Source organism: Podospora pseudocomata, chromosome 3 (genome assembly GCF_035222375.1).
Source record: "Podospora pseudocomata strain CBS 415.72m chromosome 3, whole genome shotgun sequence".
Lineage (NCBI taxonomy): Eukaryota > Fungi > Ascomycota > Sordariomycetes > Sordariales > Podosporaceae > Podospora > Podospora pseudocomata.
In genome coordinates, this window is record NC_085887.1 from 1,079,655 (window position 1) to 1,095,547 (window position 15,893).

At 56.2% G+C, this 15,893-nt stretch overlaps 6 protein-coding genes across 6 annotated transcripts; 3 read left to right on the plus strand and 3 right to left on the minus strand.

Annotated features, from left to right (window-relative positions):
- Nucleotides 1–750: 750 nt before the first annotated feature.
- Nucleotides 751–3,472, minus strand: QC762_303000 (uncharacterized protein; the record flags this gene model as incomplete). Its single annotated transcript, XM_062888593.1, has 3 exons — nucleotides 751–1,233; nucleotides 1,335–3,153; nucleotides 3,306–3,472. 3 exons carry the CDS (start codon nucleotides 3,470–3,472, stop codon nucleotides 751–753), a joined length of 2,469 nt encoding a protein of 822 aa, XP_062744484.1.
- A 758-nt stretch (nucleotides 3,473–4,230) lies between these two features.
- Nucleotides 4,231–4,935, plus strand: QC762_303010 (uncharacterized protein; the record flags this gene model as incomplete). Its single annotated transcript, XM_062888594.1, has 1 exon — nucleotides 4,231–4,935. The coding sequence occupies one exon, from the start codon at nucleotides 4,231–4,233 to the stop codon at nucleotides 4,933–4,935; it is 705 nt and encodes a 234-aa protein (XP_062744485.1).
- A 680-nt stretch (nucleotides 4,936–5,615) lies between these two features.
- QC762_303015 (uncharacterized protein) lies at nucleotides 5,616–6,814 on the plus strand (the record flags this gene model as incomplete). Its single annotated transcript, XM_062888595.1, has 2 exons — nucleotides 5,616–6,425; nucleotides 6,480–6,814. 2 exons carry the CDS (start codon nucleotides 5,616–5,618, stop codon nucleotides 6,513–6,515), a joined length of 846 nt encoding a protein of 281 aa, XP_062744486.1. The 3' UTR covers nucleotides 6,516–6,814.
- Nucleotides 6,815–6,902: 88 nt separating this feature from the next.
- Nucleotides 6,903–8,141, minus strand: pan6 (pantoate-beta-alanine ligase; the record flags this gene model as incomplete). Its single annotated transcript, XM_062888596.1, has 1 exon — nucleotides 6,903–8,141. The coding sequence occupies one exon, from the start codon at nucleotides 8,139–8,141 to the stop codon at nucleotides 6,903–6,905; it is 1,239 nt and encodes a 412-aa protein (XP_062744487.1).
- A 479-nt stretch (nucleotides 8,142–8,620) lies between these two features.
- On the minus strand, nucleotides 8,621–15,829 carry QC762_303030 (uncharacterized protein; the record flags this gene model as incomplete). Its single annotated transcript, XM_062888597.1, has 2 exons — nucleotides 10,898–15,829; nucleotides 8,621–10,839 (listed from the first exon to the last, which is right to left on the minus strand). The coding sequence occupies exons 1-2, from the start codon at nucleotides 11,334–11,336 to the stop codon at nucleotides 8,621–8,623; spliced, it is 2,658 nt and encodes an 885-aa protein (XP_062744488.1). The 5' UTR covers nucleotides 11,337–15,829.
- Nucleotides 13,841–15,751, plus strand: asa1 (Astra associated protein 1 Asa1). The gene is made up of 3 exons (XM_062888598.1): nucleotides 13,841–14,394; nucleotides 14,446–14,695; nucleotides 14,793–15,751. Exons 1-3 carry the CDS (start codon nucleotides 14,168–14,170, stop codon nucleotides 15,546–15,548), a joined length of 1,233 nt encoding a protein of 410 aa, XP_062744489.1. The 5' UTR covers nucleotides 13,841–14,167; the 3' UTR covers nucleotides 15,549–15,751.
- Nucleotides 15,830–15,893: the final 64 nt, after the last annotated feature.

The window sequence follows — 15,893 nt, forward strand, 5'->3', positions numbered from 1 at the left end:
GTCGACAGCTTCTGTCTTCTTCATCATACCACGCCAGGTTTTCGAGGCGGCGGGCAAGCAGTCGAGATGTCTGTAACCATCAAAGTTGACCACAGCAGCCACCATGGCTCCCTCCTTGGAGAGTTAGCCGGCACCCGAAGAAGAGGCTCCAGCGCGATGTCTGGACCGCAAGAGCTTCGCCAGTTGCTTGGTGCCTGGGTGGCACGTTGTGATAGCCCCGCGAGGGGGCTACTGTTGGGTACCGCACACGGACAAAATAATGGAGACTGCTACAGGTCGTTGGTGGTACGGCCTGGGGTGTTGGGATGACTGCATGGTTCTCCAGATCCAGCACGACCAGCACGTTACCTGTGCGCGCGAGCGAGCGAGTGAGATAGGGAGAGGCTCAAGTTTGTGGTGGTGTGGAGCCGTTGAGAAAGCCTTGGGCTTGCTGTGTTCGGGTGCCTCTTCGGTTAAGGAATAGTGTTATTAACATAGTTAGTGACATTTTGGGGTCTCATGCCTGTGTGTCTATGCTTGCTGTGGAAGTGGTGATGAGCTGACCATCCAAAATGCCAACAATTCTCGTTGTCGTGTTGTCTTCAGCTGTATGGAACCATTGCACCATCACTCTACCAGTCGCTGGGATCATGGAGTCCCTCCTTCAAGTCTTCAATGTCATCATTTATGTACCATCGTTCCAACGTAAATACATTTCTCTTCTGTCCTTTGGCCCCCCAGCCGTCCTGCAACCCCGGCTTCTTGCTGTCTTTACAAATGCGCCCTCCCCTCCAACGTCCTCCTCTTCTTCTTCTCCCTCTGACTCCTCTCCAGCACCCTCTCCTCCTCCGCACTCAACCTAGCCGGCGCATTCAACCCCTTGGCCTTCTTCCCCCCATCCACCCCCCTCACGGCCTCCTCCCACAGCTTCTGCCCCAGCTCATCCGTCAACCGGATCACTCGTGTACTCACCGTCGCCCCATCCCGTCTGTTCTTCCCCTCCCTCCTGCTCGAAGCAATCTTTTCGGTAAAGTCCCACAGCTTCCCCGAGGCGGTCAAGTTACCCGTCACCTCATCCCTCCTCGGCCTCCACTCGGGCGACACCCGGAGCCTCGGGGGGATCCTCGAGTCTTTAGACCTGACCACCTGGATGATCCCCTCCTCCTCAAACCGCTGGTACGAGTTCTTGAGCGTTTCCTTGTTTACGGCTTCAAAGTAGGAGAGGTCGCCTTGGTGGTAGAGGGTTTTGCCCAACTGTTGAACAAATGTTAGCAAGCTGGTGGGAGGAGAAGGGGGGAGGGGGGGAAACATGCAAACTGAGCCGAATCCTGCGCCCGGGAGACTTGGATCCAGACGTCATCTTTTTGTCCCAGGGGTGGCGTCAAACCCATCAGCGAGACGGCTGCCAACCAAGAGGCTTCGATAAACGGCCAGATGAGGAAGCAGTAAAAGTCGTAATTCTCTCGGCCGGCTGCGCGCTCCGCGTCGGAGAGGCCGATCTTGGTTATGTTCCGCTGCTCGTCACGCTCAATCATGATGATGTTGTCCGCCTCAAGGCCGGCGAGGGTGCGCTCGAGGTTCACCTGGAGGCCTTCGCCGCTGTAAATAAACTCGCCGCGGAAGAGGGAGGAGAGGAAGAGGACTTGGTCGCGGAGCTCCTTGTAGGGTATATCCTGGATGGCCGGGCCACCCCCCTGCTTGACCTTTGTGTAGAGCGCTGCTGCGACCAAGGCTTCCGAAATAAAAAGGTGGATGGTCATGTTGCGGTAAAAGGAGAGCTGGAAGCGGTCGACGGCGTAGTAGGTCGGTTCGGCGAGGCCTTCGACCACGCCGACGAGGTCTTTCCCGAGGACTTCGAGCCCGCGCTCGATGACGTCCGAGAGGGGGAGGTTGCCAAAGTGGGCGACGCGGCCGCCTTTGGCCCTGACCCTTTCCGTGAGCCACTCCACCCGGCGGATGAGTTCGGCCCGGCCGACGCCGCGGCCTCGGAGGGTGAGGAGGACGGTGCCGATGAGGGCGGTGGGCATGACGACCGAGACGTCGTTGATGTCTGCCAGGACCTTGTAACCAAGCGTTCGAAGCAGTTTTTGCCTGACGACCTGATTCTTGGTGTCTGTCCAATCGACGTGGATAGCAGACGGGACCTTGCTCAGCCTGCTAATCTGGTCATCGATGAACCCCCTTAAACTCCACGGCTCATGAAACCTCACATCCACCCTCCCCAGCCTCAAGCTCAGCACATTCGACCCCCCGGACAAGAAATCCGCCAAGTTCTCCTTCTTCTTGGGCACGCCAAGCAACTCGGTGACATAGCCCTCCGTCTCGATAACCTTGTCATACTGCGTCGAAACCGGACAGATGATCGCATCCTCGACCCTCCCACTCAGCAAGCTATCCAACACAAAGCTCAAGATCCCAAACTTTGGCGGCAGCAGTTTCCCCGTCCTCGACCGCCCCCCCTCGATAAAACACTCCAGATTATACCCCCCCTGCAACAAGACATCAATATACGCCTGCACCAGCGTCGTATAAAGCTGATCATCCCCAAAGCTCCTCCTGATATACATGGCCCCCGCATGCTGCAAGAAGCTGCCCACCAGGGGAAAGTTCAGATTATCCCCCGCCACCACCACCGGCAGCGCCAGCCCCAGCCGATAACACAGCAACTGCTGCGCAACATAATCCACATGCGACCTGTGACACGGCAGGAAAATAATACTCTGTTTCTTCTTCTCCGCCTCCTCGGCCACATTCCTCAGCCTCAACACCTCCTCGCTAGAGACGTGGATGCCCTGGTGGTACGCCCTCAGCAACAACTGCGTGACGAGGTAGTACGCCCCGCGGATGAAAGTCTTGCTCTCAAACTTGCAAATCATGTTATCCGTCAGGTGCTCGGCGACTTCTTGTAAGCCTTGGACCAACTCGGCGCGTCTCTTGGCTTTTCTGATCTCGTATTCCCTGCCTGAACTTGGGGGTGGGAGGAGGCCTTGTTTTTCCTCTACCGAAATGCGCAGGTCGGCGAGCTGGGCGATTTTGGTTTGGAGGACGGTGGCGGACATGACTTGGGTTTTGATGTGCTCGGAGAAGCCGTTGTAGAAGATTGGCTGGCCGATCACGTCGTCGTAGGCGCGCCAGCCTGTTCCGGACACGTAGAGGGAGACATCGCGGAGGAAGCTGGACCAGGAGGGGTCAGTGCTTGGGGAGGGAAGGAAGGAGATTGCCGAGGGGGATGGGGTGGGGAGGTCGGACATGGTTGGTTGGTGATGATGGCCGTGGTGAAGAGGGAGAAGAACGGGGAAGAGGGAAAAGGGAAAGACAAGGCGTACCGTAACGGCTCGGAGCGGAAGCGGGCTACGTTCTTCATCAACGCCTCGTCTTTTTCATCTTTGTCTTTGGGGGGCTCGACGAATCCACTTGGTTGAAGTGTAATTCTGTCGCCGAGGATGCGCAGGTCTGGGGCCGAGTCGTGGCGGTCGCGGTCGTCGGGGGCCATTTTCGGTGAGAGTATCGGTGTTCTAGGGATAAAGTTGTCTTTCGCGCGCTTGTGGTTGGTGTATGGGAGGTGTAAGTGGCGTTCTTGAAGGAGGGATGTTCGAATCGCGGGACAGCGGGACACAAGACTATCTCTCTAGAGCTATCTTTCACACGGAAACGCTTTTCCTTGTTGTCAAAACAGAGGAATTGGGTTTCGATTCGGACTGAGAGAAGAGACGGCGCAAAAGATTAAGATGTTCAAGAGAGGTGGATCAGCTTTGATATGACTTCATCCACCGTCACTTGTCAACAGCAACAACAGAAGCACGTGAAGAAAGCCAGCAAAAACAAGAGATTCACGGGGACGACAGACACTTTCCAGGTTGGAATATGCCGTTGCTTCCCGAGGCAGGGCACATGTGGCACAGTGGCACACACACTGAGTGTCCAAAGCCTGGCCTGGAGCTCGGAAGGGCGCCCGGCAGGGGATCCAGGCTCAAGGTGCTTTAGCGGGGACGCCGCTTGTTTCCCCGGTGGGGAGGGAGGGGGAGGTAAAGTTGGGGAAGAGGGGCCGAAGCAGCGAATAAGCGAGCTGTGATTGGCTCACATGATGAATTCTCCAGCACCCAAGCTTTTGGCGTGAAGTGCCCGAGCTGCCCCAATTGGAGCTCCACGCAAAAAAAAAGTCATCCACTGTCACAATCGCATTCTCCAACCCAAGAATTGCAATTGCATCACCATCCATCCACTGCGACACATACATCCAGTCGCATCACTATGATAGTCCCAACGAAAAAGGACCACCAGTCCATAGCAGCCGACCTCCTCAACCGCGCCTTCGAGCCAGAAGAAGCAACCAAGATCCTCACCGAGAAAGTCATCCAGCGACCTCTCTTCCTCTGCCCGACCTCCCCCCCTCCGGCCGATGCCCGTCGCGCCCGACATCTCGCGGCGAAAAGAGCGAAAGAACAACGCCGAGCAAAGGCACTCAAACCCAAGCCCGTCTCAGCCACCCAGCGAAAAAAGCAAGGCCTCTACCAAATCCCAAAAGAAGGACAGAAATACGCCCTCTTCGAACCGCTACATAACTTATGGCTAGGCTACATTCGAGAAATCCTCGGAAGCGAAGTCTACACCGGAGGAGAAGCCGCCGCTGCTAAGCTCGCCAGCGCTGACTTCCATGGCGCCGGGGTCGAGGTGGTGAGAAGTGGGTGCGTCAGTCGGGTTGGCATCAAGGGGATTGTGGTCAAGGACGGGAAGTTTGCGTTTGAGATGATAACGGTGAAGAACAAGGTCAAGGTGGTGCCGAAGGAGGGGACGATTTTTCGAGTCGAGGTGCCGGTGCCGGTGATTATCAAGACGGGAGAAGAAGAGAAAAAGGAGTCGAGAATGGTGTTTGAGCTTCATGGGGATCAGTTCCAGTTTCGATCGGCGGATAGGGCGACGAGGAAGTTTAGGGCGCACTTTTCAAAGACGCTTTAGGTTTTGGGAGAGGACTGTGATCGTGTGGGTTAAACACGATTACATTCTGGCTATGGATGGCCTGGCGTTCTAAAGGCCTGTTAGGAGATGTATCTATATATCCCAGCCTCTAGTACTAAAGGTGTGTCTCTCCTTTCATTCATCTCAAGCCGTTATAATCTTACACATCAACTACAGTCAAGGAGATGATGAGACGCTGTCACCGCACACAGTTATCTCTCACATAGTCTGCGGTCGGCCAGATGGGCTCAGCAAGAGGGAGGGTGGAGAGGCAGGGTTTTTAACAAGAAACCAGGCCATGCTGTCTACCTAGTCGAGACTGAGGAGCAGATGCATAATGTTTGCGACCACAACAGTTTCGACACCCAGCAGTAGCAGTCAGGGGAAAGCAAAGACCATCTTGGTAAAGCTTTCTTCACCACGACCAGGCACATCAACCCGCCAGCAAGCAAGCGAGGATGGCGATGGTGAATGGCGAAAGCTGGTCGACAAGAACGGTCCAGTCTCATCCGCGCTGTGGCGCTCTTCGATCCGACTGCGCCGCGTTGTACAAGACCGACAAAGCACTGGGGTTTGACACAGCAAGATGTGCTGTGGCGTTGAAAATAAAGCTTGGGTCGCGGGTAGGGTCACCGACGGTCGAGGCCCCGGCAATGGGGTGAGGATCATGGATTGGATTGATGGGTTTGGAGACATTTTGCGAGTTTGATGTGCGAGAGAATTTATACGCGTCTCCTGGTTGTTTGGGGAGGCAGAATGGGGAGGATGAGTATAGATGGGTATATCTAGACTGCCCACCGCCGGCGTTTGGGGGGGGGGGGTCTGATTTTGATTTGGTTCACTCACTCAACACGCGCTCATTTTCTCATTCTCTCGCAGTCGGTTATCAACTCCAACTCGCAGCTGGTCTGCCATTCTATCGTTTTTTTTGGTTTTTTTTTTCTTTATTCGGCTCTTTCACCGGCTATTCACTTGATACTTACCATCTATCCGCCCAAATGAAGTTCTCCCCAACCCTCCTCTTGCTGTCAGCGACCTCCCCCCTCGCATTGGCTATCGCCTCCCCCCAAGACAACCCCGCCGTCCCTGCCCCCTCTGGCTCTGGTACTCCTGTCCTGCGTCGCTCTGGCGCGGGTGACACGGCAGTCAACGCCCGCCAGCGTCGCGCTATGCTTCGAATGCGGCAACCGGGGACGGCTGATGATGAGGCTGTCGCTTACACGACTGAGGCAGCAGCGCCTGCCAGTACTACCGAACCCCCAGCTGAGGAGGATGTGACCGAGGAGGAAGAATGTGTAGATGTTGAAGTCCCGGATCTTGCGAACGGCACGCTGCCTCTCAATGGGACAGAAGGAGGGAACGGGACGGCGAACGGGACGACGTTGTCGGAGCAGGAGTTGAAGGTCAAGAGGATGGTCAAGGTCAAGCTGCCGGATTATAGACGGGATGGGGAGGGGGTCAAGGAGAGGGATACTGAGGCTGAGCTGGGGGTAAGTTATCACCTGGTAGACGAATGAAGATCGAGAGCTGACGAGATGAAATAGTTGACTGCTTCGATTGCCAAGCTGCTGAGGTGGTAGATACTCTACGACCCGGTTTTGGGGTCGTGATTGTACGATAGGGACGACAGCATGTCTGGATATCGGCATACAGGACGGTGGCACTGAAGGATGCAATATGGTTGCATGGAAAGGAGTCTTGCACATGGATTTGTCCTCACCTAGACCCGTAAAAAGCAACGCTGGTCGTAACAAAAAAGAAAAAAAAAAGAAAAAAAAGAAAAAAAAGAGAAAAAAAAGAAAAAGAACCAAAAGCCTAGAAATCGTACATCTATCTCCATCTCTATCGTGAAAATGTCTCGCTTCGCTGTCTATTTCCCCGCCCCCGCTGTAAGCTCCAAACTCCCTACTCCAACCTGTGTGCCAAAAGACAAAAAATGATGCCCACCCAATATTTTCTTCTCTGCCTTATTCCTCCTTCCCCCCCTCGGGCTCCAAAATAATATTATCAATCAACCTCACCGCCGGCCCCCCACTGTGCCCCAAATCCTCCCCCTCCCTCGCCTTCTCAACAGGCAACATCTTGATCGCCCCACTCAAAATCCCCCCCCTCGCCGGATCAACCTCCTCAATCTCCTCCATAGTATCCGGATCCGCCAGCGAGATGTAATCAACCTCAAACCTCACCCTCTCCTCCACCCCCTTCCCCTCCTCCTCCCTCTTCACCCCCTCCACCACCCCCTCCGCAGCCCTCAGAATCCCCCCCCTCTTCCTCTCCCCCCTTTTATACTCGCCCTCCGCCGCTTTCAACGCCCGATAGAGCACCGTCGCCTTTTGTCTCCTCCTCTCCCCAAGATAAACATTCCTCGAACTCAACGCCAACCCATCCTTTTCATCCCGTTCCGTCCTCCCAACCACAACCTCGATCGGCATCATAAAATCCCTCACCAACCTTTTTATGACGACCGTCTGCTGCACATCCTTCTGCCCGAAATATACCCTCTCCGGCTGCACAACATTGAACAGCTTCATGCACACCGTCGCGACCCCCCTGAAGAAAGTCGGCCTCGTCCTCCCCTCCAGCAGCTCGCCCACCGGCGTGATGGTGACAAAACTGCCCTTGCTGTCGACCTCCTGACCGGGAAATCCACCGGGGTACATCTCTTTTGTGCTCGGGGCAAACACCGCAGAGATACGGCCTAGGTTATCACCGTCGTCGGCGAGTTCCCTGTCGAGTTTCACTAACTGAGCCACGTCGCTGTCCCAGGTCTGCGGGTACGAGTCCAAGTCTTCGGATATGCCGAACTGGGCGGGGTTGACGTAGATTGATACCACGACGTGGTGGTTTTCTCTTGCGGCTCGACGGATGAGGGAGAGGTGGCCTGAGTGGAGGGCGCCCATCGTGGGCACGAGGGCGACGGTGCGGTGGTCGAGGAGGTGGGGGCGGCGCCAGAGGCGGACGGAGGAGGTGGTGCGGAGGAGGCGGACGGGGGAGGAGGGGAGTTTTTCCAGGCCTCCTTTTGAGGAGGAGGAGGAACACGACGAGGCCATGGTGCGGGAAGTGACTTTCGGGATGACGGTACAGGATCGGAAGACGGCGCGTGAGGTTGTCGTCGGGAAGGTCTTGGAAAAAGCGGTGGTGATGATGGCGGGGCGGAGGAGGACTGTGTGCCGGATTAGGGCGGCGGCGTTTGCTGTGGGAGGCATTGAACCGGTGAGAGTTGCGGGATTGGAAGGTGAGGGGACAGGGAAGGAAGGGAAAGAAAAAAGCGCAATCTGACTGCCATTGCGCAGCGCGATTCCGAGGCGGAGTCAACTTATAAGAGAGGGAGGGCAATGTTCGTGATGGTTTCTGCCGCGGATTTCTGAGGACGGCGCGCGGGCGGGACATGGGATGGGTCCGCTGGAGAGGAAGGGGGGGGGGCTTGGCAGGGGTAGGGTTGGGGGGTTTATTTTTTTAATACAGAAAAGAGCCGTTAGTATGGGGCAAAATGGCGCCTATTCTGTACAGAGCCCCTGAATTCACTGCTCCAAAGTCACAAAGCAAGGCGTAGTTAGAAGATACAATAGCACGTCGGCTGGATGGGAAAACTGTGATGACAGACAACGATACATTTAACCCTCCAACAATAACAACTATACAATGGGTATCAACGCCTATTCCCTTCCGTCCCAAATCCCTCCATTCAAACGCCCCAAGAATGAACCCCCCTCCTCTCCTCCCTCCCTGCCCCCTCACCCGACGAACTCCCAACCTCGCCTCCATTAGGCCTCACATACCAGTTCTGATAAGGGTGCTCCCGATCCCTAAAATCCGCCCCCTTCGACAAAGGGTTCGTCATCTTGGACGACGACCCCCCCATGGGCGGGCCCCCCGGCCCCCTCAAAAACGAATCCCCTATCCTCCCCACCCCCATCCCAACCCCCATCGTCACAGCCGGCAGCCCAGGCAGCGTCACCACCTGCCCTCCAAACGTCGTCGGCATCACATCCTTCACCTCCCACCCCTTCCTCAGCTCAGCCACCACCCCACCCAACCTCCACCCCGTCGACTTTTCAATCCTGCCCAATATCCCCAGCACCTCGTCCCTTTCCTGGGAACTATCCAACACGGCCCCCGCCACGGCCAGCCCCCTAATCGCCACGCTCCCTACCCCCTTATCCCCCACCGCACTGGTGCTCACAATCCCGCAAACCTGTCGGCCGTGGTGCTTTTGGAGCGACCTGTTCTCCTCCGTGTCCCCCTTGTGAAGCGGGTTCGTCTGCGCGAGCAAAACCATGCAGACGTGGTAGAACAGCCGTCCTATAATCGCCGGCCTGCTCATCAACCACACGTTCGGAAACGCCGAGCGGGACGACGGGCCGGTGACATACCCCGAGGGACGCATGCTCCTCGGACAGCGGTGATTCCACGCGTCCAGCAAAGATTTCAGTCTGGTCCACTCGGCGAAGCGGCCCTGGAGCCTGACCTGCTCGTCGTGGGGGGTGGGCTCGTGATGTCGATGGTGATGACCGGGGTTGTGGAATTGGCTTGGGTGAAGGACGGGGATGGTTGGGGAGGAGGAGGCGCGGAAGTTGATCACTTTGGCGAGTATGTAGATTATTCTTTGGGCCCAGAGCTCCTCGTCCCCCGACGAGGCCTGGGCGGCCGGGCCGGAAAAGGAAGGGAGGTCGTCCCCGCGGTCGGGTTCCGAAGAGGCTATCACGCTTCCGTTGCCGGAGCTGCTTCCTACGATCCAGGTTGTGAATTCTAGGTCCATGCCCCAGTCGTCGGGCTCCCAGGAGGTGGTCCAGTTGAAGGAGAGGCACGACAAGACCTCGAGTCCGACGTTGAGCCAGAAGCAAGCTCGGGCGAGGCTGGAGGCGGAGCCGGCGCTGTAGTTGTTTTCTCGGATCAGCGCACGGGCGCCGCGGATGTGTTCGAGGCGTTGCTGGCGCTGCTGGGCGGTGGATCGCTCGTCTGGGAGCTTGGACGGTTCTGTCTCGTTCATGATGTCGTAGACGTTAAGCACGACGGCGGTGATGCAGCATTCGTCCGTGTTGCGGTCGGGGTTCTGGAGCGACCGGAGGAGGAGGGAGGTGGAGGTGTCGTGGTAGACCCTCGCCCTGTCGCTCTCGGCGGCTCGGGAGGCTGGGGGAGACATGAGGGAGTGCTGCTTGACACCGCAGGCGAGGATGGCATTCAGGAGCATCGTCGACTTGAAGGCGAGCGATGGCACAACAGTGGAGAAGTGTTTGTCTTTGTCAAACACGTCCATCCAGACGGCCACGTCGTTGATGAAGACCTGCATGCAGTTGATCTCGTGTTCGGTGCTCAGGTAATCGCGCTCGCTCGTCGGGCTCTCGTCGCCGTTTTCGCTACAGGGCGTCATCGGGCCATCGCCATCGTTTTCTGGGTTCTGAGCATTGGATCCTTCAGGGATCAAAGAGGATGTCACGCTGGAGACATCGCTGTCTCTTCTTTGCTGTACCGGGTAGACTGGCCGGTGTTGCTGTAGCAAGTCTTCAAGCGCAAATGGGTGGTGGTGTGGTTGCGGCGGCTGCGGGGGGTTTGGCACAAAAGGCTCGGTGTTCCTCACGGGCAAATGTGCCTGTACTTGACCATGGCCTCCGTTCAAATGGACCGGCTCTTGGTGGGTTGGTGGTTCGATTGTTATGGGGTAATATGGCGCACGAGATGCTTCCGGGACACTGCTCAGACCTTTTGCGGCCTCGAAAGCAGAGGGATTCCCAGACGGAAGTGCGCCGCTGCCCTGCACATCTGCCGAAGCTTTTCTAGGCCGGGTGATGGGTGGAAAGTCGTCGATGGGCGAGACACCCAGGTCCTCATCCGGAGCGTCGCTGTAGGATTCTAGCCCACCCTTATACCCGGATGCTATCTCTCGGGAATCGTCTTGAAACGTCACTATGAAGGCTATGTCAGTCAAAGGAGGCAAATAGGTGGTGATGTTGGATCGCTATACCCAGCCAGTCTTTGCCTCGAGGAACGGTGCGAGGTGGTCCTTTGACCTGCTGATTCGTCTCTGCAAAGTTGAGCCGTACTCCTCGTTTGCACTGGCGGTTGCTCTTCAAGCAGTTGTTGCACACCGGTGCCCCCTCGTCGCACTTGACATGTCTATCGCGGCAGGTAAAGCATCCGGTCCGTACGCGGCGAGCTTTGCTGGTCTGTACAAACCTCCTGGTGGGCCTCTTGACCTGTGCGTCAACAACAGTTGCTGTAGTGAGAGGGTTTAGGGAGCGGGCTCGCTTTGGCCGAGGAGGTGAGTTGTCTGGACTGCTAGACAGGGCCTCGGGGTGTGCTGGAGGGGTCAAGGAATGGGCTTCGGGATGGTAGTGCTGGTCGTCATGATAGTTGTGCTGCTGATGAATGTACAGGGTATGCAGATTGATGTTCGCCGTCATCGGGACTGCCCCTGGGACGAAGGAAGCCGTGCCGCCGTTGAAGGTCGCCAGTCTTTCCGCCGTGTCTCGACCCCGAGACGAACAAACCTGAGGTAGGTTTTTGTAGGGGGAGTGGATAGTGCTATGCGGCGATCCGTCAGGCGAACGGGGACTTGGTGTTTTGCTGAGGCTGATATGCTGATTCCCGTTACCGGGGCTTCCGCTTTCCCGGTTGGCGTTGCCGAACTCCGAGGCCACTGATCGGTGGTCTTATCGATCTTCAGCCCTGCAAATCGACGACGACGGAAGCCGTATAGTAGGTAGTGGTAGAAGGGCCGGTCGTGAAGATAGTGCAACAGTCGTCCTATGTGTGCCTGTATGTCCCTGCTTCCAACGGAGCTGACCCTAGCTGTAGATCAATTGGAGCAAGAGTCAAGCCCTGGATGACAGTTCAAAGATGGGATGTCGTCGAGGTCGTTGACGGGAAGAAAGACAAGCCCCTTGCGCTTGCGAATGACAGGGGGAATCTACCTGGGGCCTGGTGCGGCAACAGGTGACAGGGGTCGCCTCTAGCCTCTCTCGGGGAGGGTTACATCAAACAGGTACAAGGCGGGGGTCAACGCCTTCCAGGTCGGGGTTGACCTGGGCTTCGATGATGCCGTCACTGCCGATTTGACGATGTGACCGACGCGGGGGACTGGACGGGTTGATAGATGGTGTGCCAGTGAATGCTGAATGCTGCTTGCTTCCCAGCGGTCCCAAATTGAACCTGCAGTGGTAGATGGCGGCAGCACCCGTTCCTTTGCCATGGATGATTGGGGGGTTCGGGGGTTCAGGATGGCCCATGGGGCGTTGGACGGACAGAGACCCAGGCGATGGCTTGTGCATATGTAGGTAGGAGTACATATGTATGTAGGTAGGTGCATGTATAGGACACGCAGTCCCTTTATCGTCAACGCCATCTCTATTCATAGCTCTCCTCCTCTCCAGGCCATCGATGTTGCGCATACGCCACCAATACTCGAGATCTACATAGCAAGGTAGCTGCTCAGCTCCCCGCTTGAACGTTGAAGCTGCTCTCCGATCTCTTGGGAAGAGGTCCTCGGCAGGCATCTCGCTTCCTCGGACTCTCTCTTTGTTCTCTCAAACCCAACAAACCCCAACCATGGAGTAAGGATCCAGCGTCGAGATTGGAAACTGATGACAGGGAACCGGAAGCGGGGTCATGTCGCGCTTAGGCTCCCGGTCCCCGCCCACCGGTTCTTTGTCAGGGGGGAGGGGCGGCATCGGCAAAACCTGCTGTTTGGGGGGCTTGGCTAGTGTCAATGTTGAAACCTCGAAAGCTTGGTTTGTTTCTTCAGTCGAGGTCCCAAGACCCTTTTCTTCATCAAGATGTCTCTGGATTTCATTGCTGGCGAGACCGGAGCTTGCTTACCTACCTAGGTAGACACGCACCGGACTTGGTCCGGATCAGAATCTGGTGAGACCGACACGCACACATTGATCAGATATCTACCAAGGACTGCTGAAGAACAGATGTTTCGACAAGCTTCCTAGTCGCATAAGAGAGTAAAAGCTTGGTATAGATCGGCAAAACCGCAATAGCCGCTGATGATCTGTCTCATCTTGACAACCTGCCACCTCCAAGTGCGTACTCTGTATCAAGAACACAACAAAGAATATTTCCACCAAAAGTTCCCTCAGCTCTATCCCAACAGTCTGGGAAACCCGTGGCGAGCCTCTGGCTTCCCGTCCGTTTGCCGATTCCCGTCCCCAGTACCGTGCGACTGGCACGCCCCTTTCCCGAGAACAAAGAACAAAGTAAGACTTCGCCAGCAGAGCAGTACTCGAACACAATTGTTGTACAGAACAATTTTGAGTCGGTGAGTCCGCGCTCATCAATTAGTCTTTGTATGTACCACCTTGTAGCATGCAGCCCAGGCCCCCTGGGCCCCTGGCGCGCCGTTTTGACCCTTCCCCGCCCGCCCGCTGTGCTTTTGCGGGGGGTGCGGGGGCGGTGAACGAGACGGAGTCCCGTGGAGTGAGATGATGGTTTAGATGAGGTCTCAGTTGCGCTGACCAGGTCTCCGGTGCTCGGGCGGGTGAGAGTGAGAGACCAGATGTGAGGATGTGTAAGGTAAGTAGGTACAGGGACAGCATCCCTTCAGATTCATTTTCGATATCTAGAACTCGACAAACAGTGCGGTGAGGGCACATGTGAAAGCCCCCACTTTCGATCAGTTAAATCTCCGACGAGGCGTTGATCGCAGTGCCCACCAAGAAGGTTGTGGCAGACATGTCCAGGGACAATGTAGGTACTTTTTGACGTGCCAAGGACAGCTATCACGACGGTAAATCGGTTGAACAAGTACGTGGTGTGGTGGATGTCATCACGCTCATCGTCCAACGTGTGCAGGTTGGACAAAATAGGCGGTGTCGGTGGGGCGCGGTACCTCGGTGCCCTCATCAGATCCATCAGATAACAGAGCATCAAAGCATTGCACACTTCCCCGGCCCTCTTATGACATGGAGCAACAAGTTATGAAGCCATGGCTGTATACGGATGGACTGTCGCTGTGTTTTGAAACATTTTGCGGATCACAGCTGCCTTCTAGAAGCTCTTTTGCAGATCAGCTATCGGCCCGCTCCACTAACAATGTGCTGCGAGACGGACTTTACAGCGCTACTTCCACTAACCCAACCATCAGCAGCAACAACAACCTAAGAACCTATGGTACCTAATCGACTTTGATACCGCCGTTGTGTCATCACCCACTACCCCTAGATATAAACGCTGTTCCGACGCTCGGTAATCACCAGCCAGTCATTCATCGGCCACAGATCACTGGAACATGGCAAGCAATGCGCGGCCCGCCCAGCCCAAGACGATTCTGCGAGGCCACAAGACACCGGTGCAGGTGGCTGCCTTCGTTCGAAACAATGAGCGCCTCTTGACCGGTGATTCCGACGGCTTTGTTGTGGCATGGGACCTGACCATCATGCGTCCGAGGGCCGTTTGGCAAGCTCATACGGCCTCCATACTAGGCATCGAAGGCTGGGGACACGATCGCATCATAACGTAGGCCACCACGATTCGAATCTTGTAGACAACATGCTCATGATCCTGTAGACACGGAAGAGACAACAGACTGGTGGTCTGGAAGTTGACCGCCGAACACGAAAATGTCCTCAGTACAAGCCTTCCCCTAGACCCATCCTCACAGCCCCGTCCAAAGCCATGGATGCTCCACGTGCTTCAGATCAGCACCATGAACTTTTGTTCATTCTCGTATTGTCCCGCATACCCAGACAACAGTCCGGCCGCAGCAGCAGCAGATGAAATTCTCCTCGCGGTACCCAACACCCTCTCCTCGGAATCTGTAAGTCTGCCCAACTCTTCCCCTCCTCCTTTGCTGACAAGGCCATCCTGGTTTCCTCGACTTGCACAACTTTGAGCTCGAGCTGACACTGATGTAGATCGACATCTTTCACCTCCCCTCCCTCGCTCGAAAGCACACGGTTGGCTTGCCCACCTCCTCGTCACCCGACCAGAAGAATGGCATGGCCATGTCCCTCTCCCTCTTCCACCACCCCACAAGCCATCACCTAACCCTGGTCGCCGGGTACGAACGCGGTCTCGCGGCAGTCTACCAACTCGACCCTAACACATCAAAATGGGTAGTAACCTACCAATCCAACCCTCACACCCAGCCAATCCTGTCTCTTGACGTCTCCCCAGATGAGTCATTCTTCCTCTCGTCAGGAGCAGACGCTACCATAGCCAAACACCCCATCCCGTCTTGTCCTCCTTCCTCGGGGATAATCCAAGACCCCATCTTGACGATCAACACCCGCCACGCCGGACAACAGTCCCTCCGCATCCGCTCCGACAATCTCATCTTTGCCACCGCAGGCTGGGACTCGATGGTGAGGGTCTACAGCGTCAAGACGATGAAGGAGCTCGCGGTGCTAAAGTGGCACCAGCAGGGGTGTTACGCCGTTGCTTTTGCTGCTGCCAACACCTCTCCAGCTACTTCTCCTCCTCAAGAAGAAACCCCCAGACCAGACGACAAGAAGCCTGAGGGGAGTCACAGCAAGGAGGTTACCACGCAAGTCCCCAAGATGTTGGTCGAACAAACACCCAAACAAAAACGCCTCCACCAAGCCAGAACCGCCCGCTGGCTCGCGGCAGGGAGCAAGGATGGGAGGGTGAGCTTGTGGGATGTGTACTAGATATTCGACTACCACATAGCACTGAGCACGTATCATGTCAATAAGTCGGGTCCATCATAGAGCCAGTCAGACGCGGACCTATTGCAGGATGGATGGGATGTATTCTAGATACCACAACGTATCCTAGCTAAGCAAAACCTCAGCTGTCTCAACGTATCCCTTCCTCCCACAAGAATTGTCTCGGGCAGGTACCTACCCGACTCACCTACCTACCTTTTTCCCCCTCAGCAAAAATGATATGCTCTCGTGCAGCGCCACAAACCTTTGTGCTTCCCACCATCGTGTTGAAGGGGCTCCCTCCCTCCCACCGCTTCCCGAGTGCCAGGTTATCGTCTCTTTCCCCTC

Coding starts and splice junctions, on each gene's coding strand:
- asa1 (XM_062888598.1), top strand. CDS start 14,168: ATGGCAAGCAATGCGCGGCCCGCCCAGCCCAAGACGATTCTGCGAGGC. Junction 14,395..14,445: donor GGACACGATCGCATCATAAC/GTAGGCCACCAC, acceptor ATGATCCTGTAG/ACACGGAAGAGACAACAGAC. Junction 14,696..14,792: donor ACACCCTCTCCTCGGAATCT/GTAAGTCTGCCC, acceptor ACACTGATGTAG/ATCGACATCTTTCACCTCCC.